General features: G+C 36.6%; 1 protein-coding gene across 1 annotated transcript in view; it reads left to right on the plus strand.

Moving 5' to 3' along the window:
- The window catches only part of LOC117300268 (mucin-2-like), a 43,909-nt gene that overhangs the window by 347 nt on the left and 19,186 nt on the right, over nt 1-24,376 (plus strand). Inside the window, exons 2-43 of the mRNA XM_033784001.1 lie at nt 148-210; nt 328-396; nt 683-745; nt 866-934; nt 1,234-1,419; nt 2,008-2,240; nt 3,101-3,260; nt 3,409-3,624; nt 3,779-3,919; nt 4,370-4,432; nt 4,550-4,618; nt 4,904-4,966; nt 5,087-5,155; nt 5,456-5,641; nt 6,365-6,597; nt 7,457-7,616; nt 7,765-7,771; nt 10,317-10,519; nt 10,676-10,816; nt 11,269-11,331; nt 11,447-11,515; nt 11,766-11,948; nt 12,052-12,281; nt 13,154-13,310; nt 13,519-13,731; nt 13,886-14,026; nt 14,477-14,539; nt 14,657-14,725; nt 15,012-15,074; nt 15,195-15,263; nt 15,502-15,684; nt 15,784-16,013; nt 16,378-16,534; nt 17,420-17,617; nt 17,940-18,104; nt 19,175-19,428; nt 19,639-19,798; nt 20,195-20,329; nt 20,638-20,688; nt 21,106-21,153; nt 21,686-21,754; nt 21,924-21,980. Of these exons, the coding sequence (XP_033639892.1) occupies nt 148-210; nt 328-396; nt 683-745; nt 866-934; nt 1,234-1,419; nt 2,008-2,240; nt 3,101-3,260; nt 3,409-3,624; nt 3,779-3,919; nt 4,370-4,432; nt 4,550-4,618; nt 4,904-4,966; nt 5,087-5,155; nt 5,456-5,641; nt 6,365-6,597; nt 7,457-7,616; nt 7,765-7,771; nt 10,317-10,519; nt 10,676-10,816; nt 11,269-11,331; nt 11,447-11,515; nt 11,766-11,948; nt 12,052-12,281; nt 13,154-13,310; nt 13,519-13,731; nt 13,886-14,026; nt 14,477-14,539; nt 14,657-14,725; nt 15,012-15,074; nt 15,195-15,263; nt 15,502-15,684; nt 15,784-16,013; nt 16,378-16,534; nt 17,420-17,617; nt 17,940-18,104; nt 19,175-19,428; nt 19,639-19,798; nt 20,195-20,329; nt 20,638-20,688; nt 21,106-21,153; nt 21,686-21,754; nt 21,924-21,980 (5,421 nt within the window). The remainder of the gene's footprint in view (nt 1-147; nt 211-327; nt 397-682; nt 746-865; nt 935-1,233; nt 1,420-2,007; nt 2,241-3,100; nt 3,261-3,408; nt 3,625-3,778; nt 3,920-4,369; nt 4,433-4,549; nt 4,619-4,903; nt 4,967-5,086; nt 5,156-5,455; nt 5,642-6,364; nt 6,598-7,456; nt 7,617-7,764; nt 7,772-10,316; nt 10,520-10,675; nt 10,817-11,268; nt 11,332-11,446; nt 11,516-11,765; nt 11,949-12,051; nt 12,282-13,153; nt 13,311-13,518; nt 13,732-13,885; nt 14,027-14,476; nt 14,540-14,656; nt 14,726-15,011; nt 15,075-15,194; nt 15,264-15,501; nt 15,685-15,783; nt 16,014-16,377; nt 16,535-17,419; nt 17,618-17,939; nt 18,105-19,174; nt 19,429-19,638; nt 19,799-20,194; nt 20,330-20,637; nt 20,689-21,105; nt 21,154-21,685; nt 21,755-21,923; nt 21,981-24,376) is intronic.

Consider the following 24,376-nt stretch of genomic DNA (forward strand, 5'->3'; position numbering starts at 1 on the left):
TTTTCAATAGTCAAGTCTCGACTGTGTGATTCCAACCCTTGGCATTATACCTTATTACAAAAGTAATGGTAACTATTATTGCGTTTTTATTTCTTCTTAAATGGGATGCAAGCTCAATTTTAATATTGTTGTTTTCTTATCTGGCAGGGAGTTCTACTACTCAACCACCAACTACCACTACGCTTGAGCCTCTTGTAACCTTGCCAACAGGTAAAGAGTGCCATTTATTTACAGATTGGGAAAATATTGTATCTGCCTATGAATTATATACAAACTGTTTCTTTTCAATCCTCTACTATTAAATGCCCATGCTTACTTTTCAAATAGGTGGAAACGCCATTGGTACCATTGGTGTAGATCAAGTAACAGCAACGGACACAAGTTTTATGTTCACAAGTAAGATACTTTGTGTTTGAGATTTTTTTTTATAGCCTGATTATTGGAAAGCAATGAATTAACACGATTTGACATATGTCTGATTTGGAAAGCAAAATTTTACTGGTATGAGAAATTACATAGAATAGAGAACTTGATAATGCTAGAGATACCACGTTTTTGTTTACATTTTACTCTACTCTTTACTAAGAATTTTCCATCACTGTCAAATTGTTTAATATGTAAAACTACATATTTATATGTCTGTACATTTCAATTTCAATATTCTTGTTTTCTTATCTGGCAGAGAGTTCTACTACTCAACCACCAACTACCACTACGCTTGAGCCTCTTGTAACCTTGCCAACAGGTAAAGTGCGGCATTTACTTACAGATTGTTGAAATAGTGTATCTGCCTATTGATAATGAATTTTATTCAAACTGTTTCTTTTCAATTCTCTACTAATGCCCATGCTTACTTTTCAAATAGGTGGAAACGCCATTGGTACCATTGGTGTAGATCAAGTAACAGCAACGGACACAAGTTTTATGTTCACAAGTAAGATATTTTGTGTTTGAGATTGTTTCTTTAAGCCTGGATATTGTAAAGCACTGAATTATAACAAAAGGCAATTGATTTGATATTTTCATGTATGTTAAATTTTAACAATAATTGTTGACAAAAGGGGAACTTGTGGTATGAGGTAGTAATGAGAATAGCGAACTTGATAATTCTAGAGATGTTATTTCTTCTTCTTTTTTTTTTACTTTTTACTGATGTGTTCTCCTTCACTGTCAAATTTAGTTAAATATAAATAATTATGTGTCCATATTTATCTATACATTTTGATTTACCAGCAGCCAAACCTGTTACAACTTCCTTGACAACAGTAGTTACTACTGTACCAACAACAGCAACCAGTCCCACAACTACTAAGGAAACAACAACAATGACAACAACTACGGCAAGCACTGCAGCTGAAACCACAACCACTTCTACAACAACTGTTACCACTACAACAACACCAACACCGGTAACAAAAGGTAAGTTTCACCATAAGGTTTACAATTAACAACATTAATTGATAGTTTTGTACTCTTCAGTTGTGATTCATGTCCCATAATAATAATAATAATAGTATAGATAATAATACTCTTCTTATATCGCACTTAATAGCACCCCCCGATGTATCAAAGCACACCGTTTTTATCCTGCAAGGTGTGTGGAGCTACGATTTGAAATATGAGACCTATTCCTTGAAAGCATGGTGTAATGGTCTTACTGTGGCGCAAAATGTAGCCAATCATAGGAACACCACCAGGACAACCCCCCTTCTCTTTTCTATTTAAGTGCACTGGGTTCTTCTACGTGCACTACACAACACATGGGACCAATGACTTCACATTCCAGCGCAGGGTTGGGACTCGTCCTAAGTCCTAAGATAAATCTTAAGTTAGGAATAGTTTGGTGAAATTGACGGCTGCTTAAAGACACATGTGTCATAACTGGTACACGAACCCACACTCTGCTAAACAGAGACACCAGACTTTGAGATTGATGCTCTCAACCGCTTAACCATGATACTTCCATTAATTTTACTACTTATTAACAAATATGGTGTCTTCCCTTAGAAAACTGTGCTGATGAACTTGGTGCGTATGAACAACCACGAACTGAATCGGATGGGTCAACCCCACTGACACGAATGCTCGTCGTTCCGTTCACAAGCCCAGTAACGCTAACTGGTATTCAGCTACAAGGAGACACAGCTGGTAATGCTATAACTAGTTTCACCATGAGCTATAAACTGTTTGGAGACGACTCTTCGAAGGAGGTCAATAATGAGAAGTCAGGAAAAGTACAGGTAATGAAAAGAAATAGGTACCACCCATAATATTTACAAGGACTTTTTTTATTGTTGTTTTCCCCTTCATGCACAGTTATTTTATCAATACAAAAAGTGTTCTGATTTTGTTTGCATTAAAGAAGGACCATCATTATCCAGACATTGAGGTGATTGTTTTCTTTAAACAACAAACGTGATCATTAGACATTGCTGCATTCTTACAAAAACAGACCAAAAACAGACTTCTGTTAAATAAAAGTGTGTCTTACCTGATTCCTATCAATGATTTATCTTTATATTCATGTACATATACATTGTGTTTAGGTTATCCAGTTTTCTCTGCCGCCCCCCCCCCCCCAAATTTTCTCTTTGTATTTGAATGTATATTTACTGTGTACAGTTGGCAGTATAGCCTGATATAGCCTGGAAGTGTCGTGGCCATAGCGGTTTAGAGCACCGAATTCAAACTCTGGTGCTTCTGATCAGCAGAGTGTGGGTTCGAATCCCCAGCCGTGACACTTGTGTCCTTCAGCAAGACACTTTTACCATTGCTTCGTCCTTCGGATGAGATGTAAAGCCGTTGGTCCCATGTGTTTTGTAACGCATGTAAAAGAACCCAGTGCACTTATCAAAAAGAGAAGGGGTTACCCGGTGTTCCTGGTTGTGGCTGCGTCATGCGCCGTAGCACCTTGTAAACCCTAATATGTGCTACACATTTGGGTCTCAGAATCCATCACTGCATTAACCTATCTTTCTGAAAGTTTGTATATACTCAGCGCCTTGAGTACCTTGTTTGGTAGATACTTGCGCTATATAAGACTTTGATATTATTATTATTATTACCTTACAATTGAAAAAATATCTTAATTCCATGACAGGTGTTCGATGTTCCTTTCGGCGCTGACTTTACTCAGAAAGTGACTGTCCCTCTACCATTTAATCAACTTGATAACGTGATTGAGGTTATCCTCTCCAATATCAATGTGCCTTCTGATAAAAAGGCTAGTTTCACAGTGGACTTTGAAGGTTGTGCAAAACGTAAGTACTTTAAGAAGCACCAACCAAAAATTAGCAATATTTTACCATCTAAAATAAAATCATAAAACGGGACCATATAAAGTGTTTGATCTCACAACATTCCTTGTTTGAGTGCCTAAAATATTTATCAATTTAATTTTTCGTTCAGCGGTTACTGTTATCCCAACAACAAAAGAGGTGACTACAACTGTTTCAACCACAACACCAGAGAAGATTGAAACTACTAAGGTAGCAACAACAACCACAACTACGCCTGAAACTACAACAACATCAGCACCTACAACAACCACAATAGTCACTACTCCTGAGGGGACAACTACAACAGAGAGTACAACAACAACAACGGTTACTCCAACAACAGCAGGTAAGATACAAATCGGAGACACAAAGTTATCAGCAAAAGCCAAGTTGGATTTTGTCTCAATATCTGTAGGTATCATTTGTGAAGAACGATACAGTTAACAATGTTTTAAAAAGACCAAATTTCATCATTTATTTTAACATTAATTCTCAAACAGGCAAGCCAGCAACAACAGAGGTAACAACCAAACGCATTACGACTACTCCCAGTACGACTACTGCACCAACCACTGAGCAGACTACAACTATCAAAGTGACTACAACTCCAGAGGCAACTATCACAGAAAAGATTGTCTTGGGTGAGAAAGCACTTTTTGTGTTATGTTCATTTAACAAAACCTTTCATTGTAACAGGTCAATGCAAAACATTTCTGCCCAATAGAATGCTAACATATACCAAAGAATTTCAGTTGAATTATCAATGTGTTTTGTGTGTTTGAGGAGGACTTACTCTATTGTTGTACATTGTCCACAATATCAAAGGGTGTAACATACTGTCGTTCATTTGCTTTTGTTTACAGAAACCGGAGGATCCCTAGGGGGTACAACCACATTGAAACCTCGAAGTGAGTCTTCTTTTTGTAGTTTTAGCAAATAATTGTTTTTCAATAGTCAAGTCTCGACTGTGTGATTCCAACCCTTGGCATTATACCTTATTACAAAAGGAATGGTAACTATTATTGCGTTTTTATTTCTTCTTAAATGGGATGCAAGCTCAATTTTAATATTGTTGTTTCCTTATCTGGCAGGGAGTTCTACTACTCAACCACCAACTACCACTACGCTTGAGCCTCTTGTAACCTTGCCAACAGGTAAAGAGTGCCATTTATTTACAGATTGGGAAAATATTGTATCTGCCTATGAATTATATACAAACTGTTTCTTTTCAATCCTCTACTATTAAATGCCCATGCTTACTTTTCAAATAGGTGGAAACGCCATTGGTACCATTGGTGTAGATCAAGTAACAGCAACGGACACAAGTTTTATGTTCACAAGTAAGATACTTTGTGTTTGAGATTTTTTTTTATAGCCTGATATTGGAAAGCAATGAATTAACACGATTTGACATATGTCTGATTTGGAAAGCAAAATTTTACTGGTATGAGAAATTACATAGAATAGAGAACTTGATAATGCTAGAGATACCACGTTTTTGTTTACATTTTACTCTACTCTTTACTAAGAATTTTCCATCACTGTCAAATTGTTTAATATGTAAAACTACATATTTATATGTCTGTACATTTCAATTTCAATATTCTTGTTTTCTTATCTGGCAGAGAGTTCTACTACTCAACCACCAACTACCACTACGCTTGAGCCTCTTGTAACCTTGCCAACAGGTAAAGTGCGGCATTTACTTACAGATTGTTGAAATAGTGTATCTGCCTATAGATAATGAATTTTATTCAAACTGTTTCTTTTCAATTCTCTACTAATGCCCATGCTTACTTTTCAAATAGGTGGAAACGCCATTGGTACCATTGGTGTAGATCAAGTAACAGCAACGGACACAAGTTTTATGTTCACAAGTAAGATATTTTGTGTTTGAGATTTTTTCTTTAAGCCTGGATATTGTAAAGCACTGAATTAAAACAAAACGCAATTGATTTGATATTTACATGTATGTTAAATTTTAACAATAATTGTTGACAAAAGGGGAACTTGTGGTATGAGGTAGTAGTGAGAATAGCGAACTTGATAATTCTAGAGATGTTTTTTCTTCTTCTTTTTTTTTTTACTTTTTACTGATGTGTTCTCCTTCACTGTCAAATTTAGTTAAATATAAATAATTATGTGTCCATATTTATCTATACATTTTGATTTACCAGCAGCCAAACCTGTTACAACTTCCTTGACAACAGTAGTTACTACTGTACCAACAACAGCGACTAGTCCTACAACTACTAAGGAAACAACAACAACGACAACAACTACGGCAAGCACTGCAGCTGAAACCACAACCACTTCTACAACAACTGTTACCACTACAACAACACCAACACCGGTAACAAAAGGTAAGTTTCACAATAAGGTTTACAATAAACAACATTAATTTATAGTTTTGTACTCTTCAGTTGTGATTCATGTTCCATAATAAAAATAATAATAATAGTATAGATAATAATAAATACTCTTCTTATATCGCACTTAATAGCACCCCCCGATGTATCGAAGCACACCGTTTTTTTCCTGCAAGGTGTGTGGAGCTACGATTTGAAATATGAGACCTATTCCTTGAAAGCATGGTGTAATGGTCTTACTGTGGCGCAAAATGTAGCCAATCATAGGAACACCACCAGGACAACCCCCCTTCTCTTTTCTATTTAAGTGCACTGGGTTCTTCTACGTGCATTACACAACACATGGGACCAATAACTTCACATTCCATCCAAAGGATGAAGCAATGGTTAAGTGTCCTGCAGCCGATTTCACGAAACGCTAGGATTAATCCTATCTCGAGTTAGGATGAGTAACTCGTCCTAACTTAGGATTGATCTTAAGGTCTGCATGCTACAGCGCAGGGTTGGGACTCGTCCTAAGTCCTAAGATAAATCTTAAGTTAGGAATAGTTTGGTGAAATTGACGGCTGCTTAAAGACACAAGTGTCATAACTGGTACACGAACCCACACTCTACTGAACAGAGACACCAGACTTTGAGATCGATGCTCTCAACCGCTTAACCATGATACTTCCATTAATTTTACTACTTATTAACAAATATGGTGTCTTCCCTTAGAAAACTGTGCTGATGAACTTGGTGCGTATGAACAACCAAGAACTGAATCGGATGGGTCAACTCCACTGACACGAATGCTCGTCGTTCCGTTCACAAGCCCAGTAACGCTAACTGGTATTCAGCTACAAGGAGACACAGCTGGTAATGCTATAACTAGTTTCACCATGAGCTATAAACTGTTTGGAGACGACTCTTCGAAGGAGGTCAATAATGAGAAGTCAGGAAAAGTACAGGTAATGAAAAGAAATAGGTACCACCCATAATATTTACAAGGACTTTTTTTATTGCTGTTTTCCCCTTCATGCACAGTTATTTTATCAATACAAAAAGTGTTCTGATTTTGTTTGCATTAAAGAAGGACCATCATTATCCAGACATTGAGGTGATTGTTTTCTTTAAACAACAAACGTGATCATTAGACATTGCTGCATTCTTACAAAAACAGACCAAAAACAGACTTCTGTTAAATAAAAGTGTGTCTAACCTGATTCCTATCAATGATTTATCTTTATATTCATGTACATATACATTGTGTTTAGGTTATCCAGTTTTCTCTGCCGGCCCTCCCCCCCAAATATTCTCTCTGTATTTGAATGTATATCTACTGTGTACAGTTGGCAGTATAGCCTGATATAGCCTGGAAGTGTCGTGGCCATAGCGGTTTAGAGCACCGAATTCAAACTCTGGTGTTTCTGATCAGCATAGTGTGGGTTCGAATCCCCAGCCGTGACACTTGTGTCCTTCAGCAAGACACTTTTACCATTGCTTCGTCCTTCGGATGAGATGTAAAGCCGTTGGTCCCATGTGTTTTGTAACGCATGTAAAAGAACCCAGTGCACTTATCAAAAAGAGAAGGGGTTACCCGGTGTTCCTGGTTGTGGCTGCGTCATGCGCCGTAGCACCTTGTAAACCCTAATATGTGCTACACATTTGGGTCTCAGAATCCATCACTGCATTAACCTATCTTTCTGAAAGTTTGTATATACTCAGCGCCTTGAGTACCTTGTTTGGTAGATACTTGCGCTATATAAGACTTTGATATTATTATTATTATTACCTTACAATTGAAAAAATATCTTAATTCCATGACAGGTGTTCGATGTTCCTTTCGGCGCTGACTTTACTCAGAAAGTGACTGTCCCTCTACCATTTAATCAACTTGATAACGTGATTGAGGTTATCCTCTCCAATATCAATGTGCCTTCTGATAAAAAGGCTAGTTTCACAGTGGACTTTGAAGGTTGTGCAAAACGTAAGTACTTTAAGAAGCACCAACAAAAAATTAGCAATATTTTACCAACTAAAATAAAATCATAAAACGGGACCATATAAAGTGTTTGATCTCACAACATTCCTTGTTTGAGTGCCTAAAATATTTATCAATTTAATTTTTCGTTCAGCGGTTACTGTTATCCCAACAACAAAAGAGGTGACTACAACCGTGTCAACCACAACACCAGAGAAGATTGAAACTACTAAGGTAGCAACAACAACCACAACCACGCCAGAAACTACAACAACATCGGCACCTACAACAACCACAATAGTCACTACTCCTGAGGGGACAACTACAACAGAGAGTACAACAACAACAACCGTTACTCCAACAACAGCAGGTAAGATACAAATCGGAGACGCAAAGTTATCAGCCAAAGCTAAGTTGGATTTTGTCTCAATATCTGTAGGTATCATTTGTGAAGAACGATACAGTTAACAATGTTTTAAAAAGACCAAATTTCATCATTTATTTTAACATTAATTCTCAAACAGGCAAGCCAGCAACAACAGAGGTAACAACCAAACGCATTACAACTACTCCCAGTACGACTACTGCACCAACCACTGAGCAGACTACAACTATCAAAGTGACTACAACTCCAGAGGCAACTATCACAGAAAAGATTGTCTTGGGTGAGAAAGCACTTTTTGTGTTATGTTCATTTAACAAAACCTTTCATTGTAACAGGTCAATGCAAAACATTTCTGCCCAATAGAATGCTAACATATACCAAAGAATTTCAGTTGAATTATCAATGTGTTTTGTGTGTTTGAGGAGGACTTACTCTATTGTTGTACATTGTCCACAATATCAAAGGGTGTAACATACTGTCGTTCATTTGCTTTTGTTTACAGAAACCGGAGGATCCCTAGGGGGTACAACCACATTGCAACAACGAAGTGAGTCTTATTTTTGTAGTTTTAGCAAATAATTGTTTTTCAATAGTCAAGTCTCGACTGTGTGATTCCAAACTTGGCATTATACCTTATTACAAAAGGAATGGTAATTATTATTGCGTTTTTATTCCTTCTTAAATGGGATGCAAGCTCAATTTAAATATTGTTGTTTTCTTATCTGGCAGGGAGTTCTACTACTCAACCACCAACTACCACTACGCTTGAGCCTCTTGTAACCTTGCCAACAGGTAAAGAGTGCCATTTATTTACAGATTGTGCAAATATTGTATCTGCCTATGAATTATATACAAACTGTTTCTTTTCAATCCTCTACTAATGCCCATGCTTACTTTTCAAATAGGTGGAAATGCCATTGGTACCATTGGTGTAGATCAAGTAACAGCAACGGACACAAGTTTTATGTTCACAAGTAAGATACTTTGTGTTTGAGATTTTTTTGTATAGCCTGATTATTGGAAAGCAATGAATTAACACGATTTGACATATGTCTGATTTGGAAAGCAAAATTTTACTAGTATGAGAAATTACATAGAATAGAGAACTTGATAATGCTAGAGATACCACGTTTTTGTTGACATTTTACTCTACTCTTTACTAAGAATTTTCCATCACTGTCAAATTGTTTTATATGTAGAACTACATATTTATATGTCTGTACATTTCAATTTACCAGCCGCCGAACCTGTTACAACTACCTTAACAACAGTAGTTACTACCGTACCAACAACAGCGACCAGTCCTACAACTACTAAGGAAACAACAACAACGACAACAACCGCAAGTACAACAACTGAAATGACAACCACTTCGACAACTACTGTTACCACTACAACAACCCCAACACCAGTAACTAAAGGTAAACTTCAATGTCCGGGTAATTTCATTTTAGTCAGTCATCACCATGTCCCTGTGTTTGAACTTGAACCAAATCTTTCAACTACTCTTCTCCTTTAGGAAACTGTGCTGATGAACTTACAAAATATCAAGAAGGGACATCTGAACTGGATGGGCAATCTCCACAGGCGCGAGCCTATCAAGCTCGATTCTCAACACCTGTAACACTGACTGGTGTTCAGCTTCAGGGAGACTCTGATGGTAATGCTATCACTAGTTACACACTGAGATACAAACTGTATGGAGAGGATGCTGAGAAACAATTTGTAGATTCGTCTGGAGTAGAACAGGTAAGAAGTCATTAAAAAACGAAACTAAAACAAAAATAGTCAAGGAATTTGTTCTGTAGAGCACAAGTGTTGTGTGCTGCTGTTGTTGCCAATGCCTACAAATTTAACACCTTTGTCACTTCGATAGTTAGCTGAAATAGTGTAACATGTTGGATATCGTTATTTGGATATCAGGTGTTCACTGTACCTCTGGGTGTCGACATTACGCAGAAAGTGACTGTTCCTTTAAATCCTCAACTCGACAACGTGGAGAAGGTTACCCTGATGAACATCAATGTGCCATCGGGTAAAAAGGTCAGCTTTAAAGTGGAGTTCGAAGGCTGTGCAAAACGTAAGTTGCGTATACCACTTGCCTCATTTAAATTTCTGCTTTTTAATTGCTTTACTTTTTTCCCAAGTGACTATCTTACAAACAAAACTCTTACACATATTTGAAGACAGCACTCCATAACAGTGTAGCGGTTATGAAACACTTCTAGCACTACCATTTTTAATTAATGTTATCAATTTACAGTGCATTGTACATTTGTTTTTAAGATGTCTAAAATATTTGTATATTTTGCAGCAGCTTTTGTTATCCCAACAACAACGAAAGAGGTGACTACAACTGTTTCAACCACAACGCCAGAGAAGATTGAAACTACTAAGGTAGCAACAACGACCACAACTACGCCTGAAACTACAACAACATCGGCACCTACAACGACCACAATAGTCACTACTCCTGAAGGAACAACAACAACAGAGAGTACAACAACAGTTGCTCCAACAACAGGTAAGATACAAATTGGAGACACAAAGTTATCAGCCAAAGCTAAGTTGGATTTTATTTTAATATCTGTGGGTATCATTTGTGAAGAACAACGCAGTTAGAATGTAAAAAAAAAAAAAATTTAGGCTAATCGTTTATTTTAACATAATTCTCAAACAGGCAAGCCAACCACAACAGAGGTAACAACCAAACGCATTACGACTACTCCCAGTACGACTACTGCACCAACCACTGAGCAGACTACAACTATCAAAGTGACTACAACTCCAGAGGCAACTATCACAGAAAAGATTGTCTTGGGTGAGAAAGCACTTTTTGTGTTATGTTCATTTAACAAAACCTTTCATTGTAACAGGTCAATGCAAAACATTTCTGCCCAATAGAATATGCTAACATATACCAAAGAATTTCAGTTGAATTATCAATGTGTTTTGTGTGTTTGAGGAGGACTTACTCTATTGTTGTACATTGTCCACAATATCAAAGGGTGTAACATGCTGTGGTTCATTTGCTTTTGTTTACAAAAACCGTAGAATCCCTAGGGGGTACAACCACATTGCAACATCGAAGTGAGTCTTATTTTTGTAGTTTTAAGCAAATAATTGTTTTTCAACAGTCAAGGCTCGACTGTGTGATTCCAACCCTTGGCATTATACCTTATTACAAAAGGAGTGGTAATTATTATTGGTTTTTATTCCTTCTTAAATGGGATGCAAGCTCAATTTCAATATTGTTGTTTTCTTATCTGGCAGAGAGTTCTACTACTCAACCACCAACTACCACTACGCTTGAGCCTCTTGTAACCTTGCCAAAAGGTAAAGTGCGGCATTTACTTACAGATTGTTGAAATATCTGCCTATAGATAATGAATTGTATTCAAACTGTTTCTTTTCAATTCTCTTCTAATGCCCATGCTTACTTTTCAAATAGGTGGAAATGCCATTGGTACCATCGGTGTAGATCAAGTAACAGCAACGGACACAAGCTTTATGTTCACAAGTAAGATACATTGTGTTCGAGATTTTTTCTTTTAGCCTAATTATTGGTACGCAATGAATTAACACAAAAGGCAATTGATTTGATATAAGATTAGTTAAGAAAGAAAAATTTTACTGGTATGAAAAAATTACATAGAATAGAGAACTTGATAATGCTAGAGACACCACTTTACTAAGAATTTTCCATCACTGTCAAATTGTTTAATATGTACAACTACATATTTATATATCTGTACATTTCAATTTACCAGCTGCCGAACCTGTTACAACTACCTTAACAACAGTAGTTACTACTGTACCAACAACAGCGACCAGTCCTACAACCACTAAGGAAACAACAACAACGACAACAACCGCAAGCACAACAACTGAAATGACAACCACTTCGACAACTACTGTTACCACTACAACAACCCCAACACCAGTAACTAAAGGTAAACTTCAATGTCTGGCTAATTTCATTTTTTTCAGTCAGTCATCACCATGACCCATTGTTTTGAACTTGAATCAAATCTTTCAACTACTCTTCTCCTTTAGGAAACTGTGCTGATGAACTTACAAAATATCAAGAAGGGACATCTGAACTGGATGGGCAATCTCCACAGGCGCGAGCCTATCAAGCTCGATTCTCAACACCTGTAACACTGACTGGTGTTCAGCTTCAGGGAGACTCTGATGGTAATGCTATCACTAGTTACACACTGAGATACAAACTGTATGGAGAGGATGCTGAGAAAGAATTTGTAGATTCCTCTGGAGTAGAACAGGTAAGAAGTCATTCAAAAAGTCGTACTTTATGACAACAATAACATACATTATCAGCATTTATATGAGGCGCCTTTTTCCCAAGGTTTCAATGTAAAGTGAAGTCAAAGTGTTTCGGTACAAATGAGTCTCAAGTAGTTTCTTGAATTGATTGTGTGAAATTGCATGGCGAGGATGTGATGAGTTCCACAGATTTGGAGTGCTAGCAGAAAATGCACGCAAACCAGCTCTGGAGACGGTACGATGTACTGTCAAGAGGTTCTCTGAGGAAGAGCGTAGGGAACACGGTGGGACATACGGTTGTAGCATGTCAGATATGTATGATGGTGACTGGTGAACAAGGGGTTTGAAGACATGAAGACGAAGTTTGATGTCGATTCTGTTTGCTATGGGGTTCAGGCATTGCACGGTGAGGTATCAATGCACAGATTGCAGTAACATCATGGTAATGCCACGTGTTCAAATTCATCTTGCTGTGTAAATAGGGGCACTCCCATAGGTTCTCAAATTTTGAAGGTCTTAAAGTGAATGTCAGAAAGGGATTTCAAGAAAAACCATAGGGTATGAATGGGTAGCAACCAATGAATGAGACTCTGATTTAAGAACAACAAATTTGAAACCTTGAACTTTGTCAATACACCTATGTATTGCGGCACTTACTCATATGTGCCATACTTCACGTAAAACACAGCTGAATTGTTTTTCTTTTTCACATTTAAAAAAAAATTCAGAGAGGTTGTTCTGTAGAGCACGATTATGATAAAGTGTAGTACATTGTTGCCAGCCCCTACAAATTTAACATCATTTTAAAATATCTGAAAAAGTGCTACATCTTGTATTTCAGTAATTTTTTTCATTCCAATTTTCATGACAGGTGTTCACTGTACCTCCGGGTGTCGACATTACGCAGAAAGTCACTGTTCCTGTAAATCCCCAACTCGACAACGTTGAGAAGGTTACGTTGCTGAACATCAATGTGCCATCGGGTAAAAAGGCCAGCTTCAAAGTGGAATTTGAAGGCTGTGCAAAATGTAAGTTGTCCAAACCACTAACCTCATCTAAATTTCTGCTTTTTAAATGCTTTACATTTTCCCCAGTAACTATCTAACAAGTAAAACTTTTACACAGAAATGAAGACATTCCAAAACAGTGTAGCCGTTATGAAAGCACTTCTAGCAATAGTTATAGTGCATTGTACAATTCTTTTAGAGTCTCTAAATATTTGTATTTTTGCAACAGCTTCTGTTATCCCAACAACAACAAAAGAGGTGACTACAACTGTTTCAACCACAACACCAGAGAAGATTGAAACTACTAAGATAACAACAACGACCACAACCACGCCAGAAACTACAACAACATCGGCACCTACAACGACCACAATAGTCACTACTCCTGAGGGGACAACTACAACAGAGAGTACAACAACAACCGTTACTCCAACAACAGCAGGTAAGATACAAATCGGAGACGCAAAGTTATCAGCCAAAGCTAAGTTGGATTTTGTCTCAATATCTGTAGGTATCATTTGTGAAGAACGATACAGTTAACAATGTTTTAAAAAGACCAAATTTCATCATTTATTTTAACATTAATTCTCAAACAGGCAAGCCAGCAACAACAGAGGTAACAACCAAACGCATTACGACTACTCCCAGTACGACTACTGCACCAACCACTGAGCAGACTACAACTATCAAAGTGACTACAACTCCAGAGGCAACTATCACAGAAAAGATTGTCTTGGGTGAGAAAGCACTTTTTGTGTTATGTTCATTTAACAAAACCTTTCATTGTAACAGGTCAATGCAAAACATTTCTGCCCAATAGAATGCTAACTTATACCAAAGAATTTCAGTTGAATTATCAATGTGTTTTGTGTGTTTGAGGAGGACTTACTCTATTGTTGTACATTGTCCACAATATCAAAGGGTGTAACATACTGTCGTTCATTTGCTTTTGTTTACAGAAACCGGAGGATCCCTAGGGGGTACAACCACATTGAAACCTCGAAGTGAGTCTTCTTTTTGTAGTTTTAGCAAATAATTGTTTTTCAATAGTCAAGGCTCGACTGTGTGATTCCAACCCTTGGCATTATACCTTATTACAAAAGGAATGGTAACTATTATTGCGTTTTTATTTTTTCTTAAATGGGATGCAAGCTCAATTTTAATATTGTTGTTTCCTTATCTGGCAGGGAGTTCTACTACTCAACCACCAACTACCACTACGCTTGAGCCTCTTGTAACCTTGCCAACAGGTAAAGAGTGCCATTTATTTACAGATTGGGAAAATATTGTATCTGCCTATGAATTATATACAAACTGTTTCTTTTCAATCCTCTACTAATAAATGCCCATGCTTACTTTTCAAATAGGTGGAAACGCCATTGGTACCATTGGTGTAGATCAAGTAACAGCAACGGACACAAGTTTTATGTTCACAAGTAAGATACTTTGTGTTTGAGATTTTTTTTTATAGCCTGATTATTGGAAAGCAATGAATTAACACGATTTGACATATGTCTGATTTGGAAAGCAAAATTTTACTGGTATTAGAAATTACATAGATTAGAGAACTTGATAATGCTAGAGATACCACGTTTTTGTTTACATTTTACTCTACTCTTTACTAAGAATTTTCCATCACTGTCAAATTGTTTAATATGTAAAACTACATATTTATATGTCTGTACATTTCAATTTCAATATTGTTGTTTTCTTATCTGGCAGAGAGTTCTACTACTCAACCACCAACTACCACTACGCTTGAGCCTCTTGTAACCTTGCCAACAGGTAAAGTGCGGCATTTACTTACAGATTGTTGAAATAGTGTATCTGCCTATAGATAATGAATTTTATTCAAACTGTTTCTTTTCAATTCTCTACTAATGCCCATGCTTACTTTTCAAATAGGTGGAAACGCCATTGGTACCATTGGTGTAGATCAAGTAACAGCAACGGACACAAGCTTTATGTTCACAAGTAAGATATTTTGTGTTTGAGATTTTTTTCTTTTAGCCTGATTATTGTTCAATTGAGAAAGAAAAATTTGACTGGTATGAGAAATTACATAGAATAATGGAGAACTTGATAATGCTAGAGATACCACGTTTTTGTTTACGTTTTATTCTACTCTTAACTAATGCATTTTACGTCACTGTCAAAATGTTTAGTATATACAATTACAAGTGAATAATATGTATATATTTTGATACACCAGCTGCCGAACCTGTAACAACTACCTTGACAACAGTAGTTACTACTGTACCAACAACAGCAACCAGTCCCACAACTACCAAGGAAACAACAACAACGACAACAACCGCAAGTACAACAACTGAAATGACAACCACTTCGACAACTACTGTAACCACTACAACAACGCCAACACCAGTAACTAAAGGTAAACTTCAATATCTGGCTAATTTCATTTTAGTCAGTCATCACCATGACCAAGTGTTTTGAACTTGAATCAAATCTATCAATTACTCTTTTCCTTTAGGAAACTGTGCTGATGAACTTACAAAATATCAAGAAGGGACATCTGAACTGGATGGGCAATCCCCACAAGCGCGAGCCTATCAAGCTCGATTCTCAACACCTGTAACACTGACTGGTGTTCAGCTTCAGGGAGACTCTGATGGTAATGCTATCACTAGTTACACACTGAGATACAAACTGTATGGAGAGGATGCTGAGAAAGAATTTGTAGATTCCTCTGGAGTAGAACAGGTAAGAAGTCATTTAAAAGTCATACTTTATATATCAGCAATATTATGTACTTACGCATTGCACGGTGAGGTATCAATAAACAGTTTTCAGATTTAAGAACAGCAAATCTGAAACCTTGAACTATGAAGATACACCTTTCACTGCAGTGACTCACATTGGCAGTACTTCACACAAAATACTGCTGAATTATCTACAAAAACAATAATATTCATTGAGTTTGTTCTGTAGAGCTCAAGTATAACAGTTGTTGCCAGCGCCTACAAACTTAACATCTTGGATTCTTGGTCACTTTGTTAATTAGCTGAAAAAGTGCTACATCTTGGATTTCAGTTCATTATTTGTTTTAATCCAAAATTTTTGACAGGTGTTCACTGTACCTCTGGGTGTCGACATTACGCAGAAACTGACAGTTCCTGTAAATCCCCAACTCGACAACGTTGAGAAGGTAACGCTGCTGAACATCAATGTGCCATTGGGTAAAAAGGCCAGCTTCCAAGTGGAATTTGAAGGCTGTGCAAAACGTAAGTTTTTCACCATTTCTTGTTTTTCAACTACCCTCATCAAAATTTCTTTGGCAAATAAACTCTATTTTCTACAAGCGATTCTTTCACAGAATAACTGACAACCTTCCTAATGGGAACATAACTATATTTCACATAGAATTGACAGATTTGCAATTGCAACAGGAAAAATTACACTTTCATCTTGTGCCTGATGTTTTTGTCTGGCTTAAAGATTTGTTATTTATCAAAGGCTAGGAGACAAGGTTCGTTTTTAAGGAATGCTGATTGTGAATGTTTGTCTTAATTTGCTGTTAATACAAAATTACTCTAAAACACACACCTTTGCAAATATACTCCTCGTGAACTGAACACAAGATTATTTATTCCAGTAACCAATGTATAATGATATGTTAGGATTTCTTCTGTTCATGAGGCCATTATCTAAAGTTGAAGACATTACAGTCCTGTGTAAACAGCAACAATAACAGTATACCAGCATCATTTGTAGTAACCAACAGCCCAGTAGCAGTAAACCAACTGCGATTGTAGTTACCAACTGCCCAGTATAAGTAAAGCCACAGCAATTAGAGTAGCCAACTGCATGGTAGTTGTAACCAAAAGGCAATTGATATTTACCAACAGCAATTGTGGTAACAAAAGTGCCCGGTAGTAGTAACCAATGGCAGTTGTAGTAATTAACTGCCCAGTAGAAGTAGCCAAAAAAGCTCGTAGTGATTCCTCAACACCTCCCTGTATTATCAACACTTGCATGTATTCAATAAGGTTAACATCTTACCATTAGCTCCTGTGTGTAATAGCAGTTGTAGGTAAATAAGTCCTAAGAACGTTGCATGTGTTGCACAAATAACAATTTATTTACAAATACATGCATTTTTGAAGCAGGTGCCGTAACTCCAACCACAACAAAAGAGGTGACCACAACTGTTTCAACCACAACGCCAGAGAAGATTGAAACTACTAAGGTAGCAACAACGACCACAACCACGCCTGAAACTACAACAACATCGGCACCTACAACAACCACAATAGTCACTACTCCTGAAGGAACAACGACAACAACTGTCACTAAAACAGCAGCAGGTGCAGTTAAAAATTTGAAGTGGTTTGTGGGAAAAAGAACTATATTCTATTAACCTTGTGTCTTTTGGGGTCTTCTATAGAAATATGTTTGGTATGCATAGTATATGACATAATTTGAGGTCACCTTCGGCTTGTGCTCAGAATAAATAGGCTATCTAGCCAATTCTGACGGTCGCGCTTACCTATCAATTTTTTTGGCCAATGGTTCGTTGATTGTAATGCATCAAGTCTGTTTGGATGAAGGAGAAAGAGGAGCATTTAAAAATATATTATTCCTGACTTAGCGCTCATCGTGATTCTTATGTGTTTGTTAACCCAAAAGGCACTACAAAGGAGAAAACAACCCTCGTGACCACAACAACAGTATCACCTTCAAAAACCACAGAAGCAGAAACTATCACAACTGTGAGCATGGGTGAAGCATCCACAACAACAGTTGCCGAAACATCAACTAGCACATCAACTACTCCTTCCACAACCACGCAAGGTTTGTTATGCACAGCCAACAAACTTAATTTCCAGATACATCTGCGCTGTACAATTTAAAGTATTAAATTATACACAGTTAAAGATGCCTAGTTGATTTCAAGAGAAGGTACCCGACATGTATATCTTTGGTAATTACTTCAAAAATGAACAAAAAAACATACTAAGTGAGAAGCACTGCAGCTGTTAATGTATGACATTTTGAGAAATAATGTTGTTTAAGGTAAAGAGATACTTGAAACAAATTCAATTATAACAAGTTTTATGCATGAAAGGTTTGTAGATTCCCATTAAAGGCAGTGGACACTATTGGTAATTGTCAAAGACTAGCCTTCGCAGTTAGTGTATCTCAACATATGCATAAAATAACTAACTTGTGAAAATTTGAGCTCAATCGGTCATCAACGTTGCGAGATCACAATGAAAGAAGAAAACACCCTTGTCACACGAAGTTGTATGCGTTTAGATGGTTGATTTCGAGACCTCAAGTTCTAAACTTGAGGTCTTGAAATCAAATTCGTGGAAAATTACTTCTTTCCCGAAAACTATGGCACTTCAGAGTGAGCCGTTTCTCACAATGTGTTATACTATCCACCTCTCCCCATTACTCGATACCAAATAAGGTGTAATGCTAATCATTATTTTGAGTAATCGCCAATAGTGTCCACTGCCTTTAAGGATTATTTTTGAACACCTTTTGAAATAAAATGTTCACTGGTCAGTTCTATTGTATAGGCCGATTCATCTACATTTATGAGATTAAAACAACCGGACAGTTCCCAAAACCTCTGTTAATACTTAATGCCTGTAATAGAAATGGAAAATGATAATTATTTCATTGAAAGGTATTGCACGAACACATCCAACAAATGGTAGTTAATTAAAAACAAAAAATTAATTATTGTCAGGATCCCGACAAAATTTCATGTCCAATGGCAATGTACAACAAAATTTGAAATATGAAAATATTTCAATACTTAAATATTGCACTGCAGTTAAGAATAATTTCCAATGACCTGCAATAGTTTCTCAATGGGTGATGTTTTAATGTTTAAGTCTATTTTCAAACAGAATATTGCGCTGAACCACTGGTTGGTCTTGAGAAAAATCGCATTGGAAGCCCCATTACTGTGCTTGAATCTACTAAGTTCAATGATGAAGCATCCCTGGAGTTTGATAATGTCCAACTCAACGCTATTGTGTTCTTCACGGCACCAGTGCGTATCAATGAACTGAAGTTACAGAGCAGAGGTATCAAGGACTTCACTTTGTACGCTGGCACCTCTTCTATTAAACAAGTTACAGATGAGACAGGACAACTAAAGGTTGGTTCATTAAACAAAGATGGTAGATTACTATAGACTGAAGTTGTGGTACCAATGGACTTTTTCTTCAGCTGCCAAGCAGAAACTTACCTTTAAAAGTTTTTTTAACCAAACTCCAAGAGCATTAACCAAAGGATACATTTTGTATGATGTTTTACTGAACCCAAGTTCTTCATATTCAACTGAAACATATCAATGTGCTTTATGTAGGTGTTCACGGTAGAGGGATCTGCAGATGAAGTTACAAAAATAAGAATGCCGACTGTTGAAGTCTTGGAGGGAGTGAAGTTGGCCCGTCTTACCTTTACAACTGATCTAAGCAACGGTGACAAGGCACTCTTGAAGTTTGAATTCTTAGGATGTCAATCCGGTATGTTTTACAAATAAAGTATTTTGGTATGATTTGTAATACAGTGGATACCCTGGGCATGCCTGCATCCTTACTGACTGAAGGGGGTAACCCTGTTTCAGCCCCAGGAGTAGGTGGCAACATGTTTCCCAGTGACAGTTGATTTGAAACAATACCCCAAATCAGTTTAATGGAGCCCTCACCTTGAAGTTCTGTCAAGTCTTGTGATGTTAAGTAATATGTCATAATATAAACTTAAAAAAGAAATTTAAAAATATTTTTAATGCTCTAGCCATTTCTGCTGGTTGCCAACCTCACAATCGGTCATTTACATCATTCCTTAACTCCTCGTCATAACTCAACACCTTACATAAGCTTTTCTTTTTATACATGTTGCATTAATTTGTCATCATTCAGAGGAACCAGCCAAGACAGAGGCAACTACCACACAAAAAGTAACGGTTGAAGTTCCACTAACGACGAAATCAACCACAACTGAGAAAACAACCACCACACCAACCACAACTGAAACAGAAACAGTTACCGACTCACGTAAGTCAAAGATTTTGCTGTAGAGTGTTTTGAGGTCATGGTGATAAACTGATAAAGTGTGCGGAAAAAGTAGTAAATTTTAAAGGTGTCTGCTTATGTATTTAGTTAAAATCCTCAGGATGTGTTACAAAAGTTAAAGTACCCTTCCATAATTACTCTATCTTTCCATAAGGTCACGTTGACAAGAGTGACTAACATGCAGGTATTGTTGTCATAGCATCTGGTCACTGCACATTTAATTTGTTTAAAAACCTTACATTCTGTTGGTTGTAAAACTAATTTGAATTTATATCTTTTGTTATCCTTAGTCATCATTGAACACGTACCAGTCGTTACATCAGCAACTGTTAAGAGCAGAGGTAGGTAGAAATGCTCGTCAATTTAGCACAGTTACAGAAGAAATACATTTTTATGATTAAAGTTGACAACAGTGCAATGGTTAAAATTAACACAAAAGCTAGAGACCTTTCAGCCAAGTTCTTAAATGTATAACTATCTTAGTTATTTCCTTAGATGTGAACCAGAAGTTCCCAAAAAACTAATGTATGCTATTCCCCATTTGATACTCTCCAATTTTACGAACAATTTTTGGGTTGTTGTTATTTATTGCGACCTTCCTATTGTGCTGAAATTTATTATAAGTAAAAGCAAACTCATTTATATATCAGGTAAATAAAAATAATTAATCCAAAAAAATTCTGCAATGTGTGTCATTAACTGTATGAGTTTAAGAGAGTGTATTAAATTGTTTCTATTAATATTCTTGTTTTTTAAAGGACAACCTACAACAACTACTACTGAATTTCCCATTTGGATCATACCAGGTACAGAATAAAACAATTTTTTTTATTGTTGCCATAGTTTATCTTGAGTGTAACTTTCCATTGGTTGGTGGACAAAGGTCTTGTGTCATTTACTCATGTGGCTGCTGAATGCGCCACAACACCTTGTAATCTCTTATAAGGTGCTACTGAAATTGGTCTCTAATTCAATTTTGTTTTAAACCTGTCTTTGTTCAAGTGCCATGAGTACCTTAACTGTAGATAAGGGCGCTATATAAGACTATGTTACTGTTATGTTTTTACTGCCGCAAAGCTCCACAATTTGATATTGGACCCCAATTCGAATAATAACAATTAAGGGATGAAACAGATGGGGGGGGTATTCTGGGACTGGTGCTACATACTGTCCAACATGTGATATTATACAAATATTTCTGTTTAGAATTCAATATTTGTATTTCCTATCAAGTTGAAACCATTTTTATAAAAGCCACTGGTGTAACCTGTAAATCATACGTTTATTATTAAAGATGATATGAATCATTTACCCGTTATTATGTATTTTTATCAACAGGTGGAGGTGCAAATGGCACTGTTGGAGTTGGAGAAGTAACATCTGGTGAAACTTCATTCCTATTCACAAGTAAGATCTAAATCTATTCATAACGTCACATATTTTTTTATTTGGTATTCAACGTGAAATTCATTATATTTTTGGATGATATTGTGTAATTATACAGGGTTGCTAACATTCCATTATCACAGTGAATTCAGCATTAATTAATTTTGAATATATTTTCCCGAATTTGTAGCTGCCAAATCGGGAACCACTACCACAACAACTGAATTTCCAATTTTCGTTTTCCCAGGTAAGTTTTATATCAATTTGTACATTGTGTTTTAAACTTAAAAGCAGTTAAGTTTGTTTTAAACGCACATAGCAAAATAAATACATTTTTATGTTGAAAACAGAAAGCACTAACCATCATTGTGATCATGTTCTGGTCATGTTTGTTTCTCCTTACGTTGTGTCAAACTTCCACTGAGAGTGTAAACTTCCATTGCTTGGAAGTGGTTTGAAGTATTACATTGTGTAGGAGAAATCCATAGAGCTCTGTTCTTACTGCTGAAAAAACCAATACACCAGCACCTAGTGTCAAGTTACACTTCTTGATCCTGAAGGACTATTTTGTATACATTCACAGTGGTTCAGGCCAAATACATTTTAGGCACACAAAAAACATGTTTAGCGTCCTGCCTTTTGGGAAAAAGGAGGCTGCGGGCCCTTTTTTGGCCAATTGACTCATTTTTTTAAGGAAACCAGTTGAGATTGTTAAAATCATCTCTTTTTTTCTTACAAAAAATAGAAAGGGGAGAGGACCTCTATAAAAAGAAAGCAGGCCTGGACGCTAAACTTTGCCTAATAACTTACCAAAACAAGTAATATACCAATTTTACAGATTACTGGAATCATGTTGTATACTGTAACCATAACTGTGCACAAAATCTAGTTAGACCACTACTGCATACTCTCTATGCATAACTTTTTATTATGTTTCTATTATACAATAGACCCTTCCCATGAACTATGCTAAATTCATCCACCCGTGCGTACAAACCCTAATGGTTTTGAATCGCCCTAGAGAGATATGCACTTTTAAAGTAGACGCACAATCGTGTCTGGGTCACGCAGCGATTAGCTGCCTACAAAACAGTGCAATGTTCCATCATTTTGCCAACCAAAATGTTAGTGCGCACACACATTTGCAAACTACATATGTAATGAGAAGGGTCTACTGTTATTGTTACCCAAATTTAGCCAAATTGTGATTTCAAAATACAATTCGCTTTTTAAATAATTATTTGTGATTACAATGGTTCAATGCACGGGTCTCCTCGATCACGCTCTCAACCCCAAAAGTTAGATTTATTCTCCCATTGTTCACCGAACTTGCAAACTTTCACATGGCCAAACAGGAAAGGACCCAACAAATCACGTACGATCCAGTCCCATTCAACCTGCAGTCACTTTGTTTTCCAAAGAACTTTGCGCATGCGCGACTTTGTTACCACTGCAGTTGACGACTGTTTGAACTTGACACCGCAAGCATAACACGTGTTCCGCGTTTAGTAAATTTATTTTGTTTAAAAATTCATTTAAACAAAAAAATATTGTTAAAAAAGTTAATAGTTGATAAGTCTGACCTGCTAGACAAAACGCAATTCCAGTTGCTATGCTAAATCATACGTAATTTAGTGCGACAAAATTTTAACATTTGCAGATGCCCTTATTACTGACATGACTGATATTTTGTACAAACCTGCTGTTTATCTATTTACAAAAATCATTAATTTTACTTTTAGGCCTACCCAAATTAAGCCAAATAGACCTTATTATGCACATGACGTCATTTCAGTACGGCGCCCTCGCCTTGAGGTCAAAAGGAGGTTGTTCATTGGGCAATCTATGTGCGTTTCGATTGTTTCGTCACCGTTTGACCTCAAAGATGGCGGCTGGATGACGTCAATGCATAATGATTTTAAATTCCTACCTAACTTTTCTCTAATTATTTGTCATTACAATGGCTCCGTGTGCAGGTCTCCTCAAACATTTTCTCCGCCCAAAAATTAGATTACTATAAACCGTAATTCTTGTTGTAGAGAATTGATAATTGTTTTAATGTTTTCTCAAATAAAGTAAAGCATTTCAATCATGGAATAATATTTCAAGAGAAGTCTTTTACCATTACCTTCTGTAAACCCTGTAAGTTATTTGTAAATCTGTGAACTTTTATTTATTTTTCTGTTCCGAAAGTGTATAATGGCTTTAACTTACAAACTCCTTCAGCTGCAGCAGGTGGTCAAACAGAAAGGTTCCCAACAAAAATAGGCCCGCCTCCTAATGTTCGAGCAGTAGCACGTACTGCTTATAATTATAATAATTAAAAATTTAATTACTTCACTTCCCCCTCATAAAATACTTACCATTTAATACCAACCTCACCCTTTATTCCCTTGAAGAACTGACGATTGAAATTAGCATAGGCCCTAGTTAATATTTGTTTGTACAACCATTTTTGCAATTAATTTACATGAAAACTATTAAAATGATATTGTGACCAAATTATGTAATAGCATGTTTTTAATAATCCCAAAGTTTTGCCTTTTCACACCCTTCAATTTGTATCAGTGCCCAGCAGGCAGCGCAGACGACAGTTCACACAAAAATGTTCTCGGGTGAAAAATAAATCTACATAATAATGAT

The sequence above is a fragment of the Asterias rubens genome, chromosome 15 (assembly GCF_902459465.1).
Source record: "Asterias rubens chromosome 15, eAstRub1.3, whole genome shotgun sequence".
Classification (NCBI taxonomy): domain Eukaryota; kingdom Metazoa; phylum Echinodermata; class Asteroidea; order Forcipulatida; family Asteriidae; genus Asterias; species Asterias rubens.